This window comes from Festucalex cinctus, chromosome 12 (genome assembly GCF_051991245.1).
Source record: "Festucalex cinctus isolate MCC-2025b chromosome 12, RoL_Fcin_1.0, whole genome shotgun sequence".
NCBI lineage: Eukaryota > Metazoa > Chordata > Actinopteri > Syngnathiformes > Syngnathidae > Festucalex > Festucalex cinctus.
In genome coordinates, this window is record NC_135422.1 from 22,599,536 (window position 1) to 22,604,054 (window position 4,519).

A 4,519-nucleotide genomic window follows, 5' to 3' on the forward strand; every position below is an offset into this window, starting at 1 on the left:
TGACTCTTGATTGTTTTAACAGATTTAATACATGACTGTAGAAGCAATGCAGCAGTTCAAAGCCAAGTGCATTATTATTATCCAAGATGGCCGATCTTCTGCGCATGCGGGTCACCGATCATGCAGCGGTCACCTCGCGTATTGACAGCTCTGTAAGGTTGTATTGCGTTCTGTTTTGGAACCTGGTTGTAACGACCTGGTTTTTTTTTTTTTTTGTAACCCGCCTTTCCAGGACCTCTTTGGACCAATTTAACTGTAAATACAGTTCAATTAAGCTTTTTTTGTTTTGTGTTACATGCGGTGTTTTTGTACAGACGTCAATGTAGTAGACTATATTATCTCGTCAGACGCTACGTGAGCGTTACATTGTAAATCAGTTTACTTGAGTACAGCAATAACTCATTTTCGGAAGTCATTTATTTGGCATACTATTCAGTTTACGGGCTGTAGCTATCAATGAAACTTAACCAAATATCTTGACTTAAACATAGACTCGTTTTTTTCCCCAATGTCACTTGTCAGAAACGGATATATCGATTATTGTAAACGCAATCTATCTTAGAAACAACATCCTATTATCACTATTGCTTGAAATGATTTCGTTGTTTTGTGAAATAAGCCTTCGCTCAAACGTATCATTGCAGCTACCCTTAGCTACAGTGTTCTCTTTCACAACAGATTAGCATCAAGCTAGCAGGCCGTTGTCAGCCGTGAGCAGGACGAAAACAACAGCATCTTCATCAATGGTGTGTCTACATCCAGCAGCCGTCACATTGTCCTGTGTGTGCTCAATGAACTGTCTCCTCAGCTCACATCACAGTGAGTAATTATCAGTGGTGTTCAAGTTACTTTTAAAAATGAGTTATATTTAGAGTTATTTCTCTGAAAAAGGTGTAATGGAACTATAAAACGTGCAGAAGTTTTGACAGGCATCTTTATTTTTCACAAGTTGCTGCGCAATATGAAAATAAATGAAATAATTATACGGTAATCAACTGAATGACGGCACGGTGGGATGACTGGTTAGCACGTCCACCTCCCAGTTCTGAGGACTTGGGTTCGAGTCCAGGCTCCAGCCTTCCTGGGTGGAGTTTGCATGTTCTCCCCGTGCCTGCGTGGGTCTTCTCCGGGTACTCTGGTGTCCTCCCACATTCCAAAGAAATTCATGGCAGGTTCATTGTATTGTCCCTAGGTGTGCTTGTGAGTGTGGATGGTTGTTTGTCTCTGTGTGCCCTGCGTTTGGCTGGCAACCACCCAGGGTGTACCCCGCCTACTGCCCAGAGCCTTGTGAGGAATAAGCAGTCAAGAAAATGGATGGATGGATAATCAACTGAAGACATTGTCAACATTGACAAGCAAACAAACAATTTCCAGCCTCATTAAAGGTGATCTAATTTTCCTCACATCTGGCCAATTCAAAACTTAAAAAAAAAGAAGGAAGAACATAAAGTGCTTTCAGCCTCAATTAGCATCTCTCTCTCTCTCTCTCTCTCCCCCCCCCCCTCTCTGTCTGTCTGTCTGTCTGTCTGTCTGTCTCTCCCTCGCTCGCTCTGCCTCTATCTCTCTTCTCCCTCCATTTCCCTCTGTACCCCTCTCCATCTGTCCATTTCTTCCTTTCTAGCTCTCAAACCACTGGTTGAATCTCAAAGTCTTTCAAACGTATAATCGGATAAACCTGTTCCTCTTTCCACTCTACTAGGTGCGTTTCTGTTACCTTGGGTTTGTGCAAAAGGAAGCTGGTAAAAGAAATACATGATTTTTGAAAAAGCTCTCAAATATCTTAAAAAAAAAATATATATATATATATATATATATATATATATATATATATATATATATATATATATATTAGGCCCGCATGAGGTGTTTTTTGAGACTTGCCGTAATAGAAGTATTTTACTAAATTGTAATGGAAACACTTGCACGTCCCCTGTATTCATGGGAACCCCTCCCAGTCACGGGGGAAAGGAAGTAGGAAGTCGATTTACCTATAGTTCCATGCACGCTCCATATCGTTGCATGAGAAATGGCCGAGCCATCGAGCGACATAAGGCGCAGAAGAACAATATTGTGTGCCATTGATAACGTAACCACTAGTACTTTTTAAAACCACATTGAAAGGACAAGGCAAAAGTATTCTCTTTGTCTCTTTTCAGGCTGCTCATGCATGGCAGTTGCAAGGCGTGAAAGGGAATTCTGCCAAGCCCAGCACCTGCTGCTCATTGTGGACAAGTGAACCAGCGATACAAGAAAGACAGAGCAAAACACTGAAATTCATACAGACATACCCACAGGTACGGCAGCGTCAATAATCATGAAAGATATGAATAGAACACTGTGGCACTGTCTTTGCAGGACTTCCCTGCCATCCTGTTAAACCACATGAAGAAATCTTGGGGAACGGCACAGCCTGTGTTGATTTGCGCTCTCAACCTAATCTCGGCTCTTGATTTGATTTACTTCTCTGGATGGGTTGATGCTTTGTAAAGGAAGCCTGGATTGATCTTTTCTTTTTTTTTTTTCATTTGATCTCAGTTTTCCCATTTGCTCAAGTCTTAAGATTTTCTCGACCGTTCATCCTTGTATTTCACAAAACCTTTGCAATTCTCCATTAAGTAGCACACTTGTGTGGGTGTGAAAATGAATCGACTTGCACCAGTAGAAATATCTTACGACTGTTTAAGGTTCCTCATCACGCACAACCCCACCAATGCACAACTTGGACGGTTTATAGAGGTAGAGCACATTTTTTGAAATTACAATAACAGCTGTTACATTGTTTGAAGAGATTGTTGTGTCATTGAAATCTGTATGTGTTGATTCAAAGGATCTCAAAGCATATAGCGCTAACACTCTGGTACGAGTGTGTGCTGCTACTTATGACAAGGTGCCCGTGGAACAAGAAGGCATTCGAGTCCTGGTGAGTGATCCATTTACAGCAGATTTTCCCAAACTTAAATCAACTTCATTTTATTTACTTTTTTATTTGAGCACAAACACAGACCCAAAAAAATGTGGTTATTCTCTAAGATCCACATTTAGAAAAACATATGAACTGGATATCTAATTATAGCTACATATAAAGAGTGAAGATACCCATTATCAACAAAATGTATATGGTTTCATAATCAAGAAGAAAATACATTTTTCAACAAGCCATTAAAAACTCTTGATGTAAAACTGAGAATTTACAGGTGGGCTTGAAGTGTGAACATTTCATTTGTAAATATTTACAATATTGAGAAATTTGGCATGTTTCAAATAAATCAGTGCTATTCAATAATTTTCTGTCACTGTCTGTTCCCCAAGGTCAAACGCGCTGCCCCTTGATGGTGCCCCTTGATGGTCCCCTCAGGGGGGCGCGCCCCACTATTTGAGAAGCACTGCAAATAAACTAAGAACGGGATCGTTTATAGTGTACTATACATAAATGTACCATACCAAAGTCTGGACCGGGGTCAAATTGCAGTCCATGTTTAAAATTTCCACCTGCAACCTCTGGCATAAAATGAATCATGTGTGGCCAGTCGGGACTTTTGAGCACAGTAGAAAATCCACACGTACAAAGTAGCTGTTTTCTATTTAACCAGAAGATGGCAGCAGATCCCTGGCCACGCTCTCAGGTCCATTTGGAAATATGTTCTGAGCAACGCACCCTCTTTGGGGTATGATTCTTTTTTCTAGTAAAGAAAATGAAAGCTGACTTTTCACTGCCAGGATAAGTGGAAATTGGTGTAATCAACACGCACTAAACTAGGAAACAGTTGCCTCTGTTTAATTTTGATGAGTGACTGTGGCTGTTTTCAACGTATTCAATATCAAGATTCACTACCAGACCCAACATTAAAAAGTACGACAAGGTGACTTGCAAGAAACGCTGTGAAAAATGAAAGCTACTTGAAGCTGAATGGTCCACACATAGATGACCTCACCAAATATGGTCCTCTGCAAAAAATCTTTGGACACCCCTAAGAACCAAGTTAGATTACGGGTTAGAGACTTTATGGACACCCTGTACATTTCTTAAATAATTTCCAAATGAAACAGTCTTGTTTACTTGACATCTTCAACTATTAATGTTGTAATGGCAAAACTCAACATTTATAGTGTACATTGTCATAGCGATTAAATCTGAAGACCTCCTACAGTTGCACAATCTGGTGTGACTGTGAATAAATACTGCCCAGTGATCAGTTGTTGTTGTTGTTGTTGTTTTTTTTTTTTTTTTTACGTGTTATTGAGAAAACGTAGATAATACTGTCAACTGAACTTAAGTGTTTTATTTTAGTTTTTATCTGACAAAGTCAAAGTAGTATCATGAAAATCCGAATCTCTCTCCTTCTTCCCTCCCTATTGGTCACGCAAGTGTCAATGCGCTGAAAACGATAGTCACTCCCTTCATTTGAATGTATTTGTCTATGTTCCATAATGTAAGCCTTTCTTCCCGAGACAGAACATCAAACTGTAGTGATGACGTTTGCCTAAATCCACATTGTCTGTACCAGGATATGCCGTTTGA

At 40.0% G+C, this 4,519-nt stretch overlaps 1 protein-coding gene across 2 annotated transcripts in view; it reads left to right on the top strand.

Moving 5' to 3' along the window:
• Positions 1–96: 96 nt before the first annotated feature.
• Positions 97–4,519, top strand: part of LOC144031491 (protein tyrosine phosphatase type IVA 2-like) — a 13,528-nt gene continuing 9,105 nt past the window's right edge. For both annotated transcript variants that reach the window (XR_013287539.1, XM_077538710.1), the window contains exons 1-6: positions 97–255; positions 679–819; positions 2,157–2,294; positions 2,356–2,736; positions 2,828–2,920; positions 4,506–4,519. The exon at positions 4,506–4,519 is cut by the window's right edge and continues 117 nt beyond it. Coding sequence is in view for 1 of the 2 variants with exons in the window: in XM_077538710.1 (XP_077394836.1) it covers positions 2,641–2,736; positions 2,828–2,920; positions 4,506–4,519 (203 nt within the window). In the remaining variant the exon portion in view is untranslated. The remainder of the gene's footprint in view (positions 256–678; positions 820–2,156; positions 2,295–2,355; positions 2,737–2,827; positions 2,921–4,505) is intronic.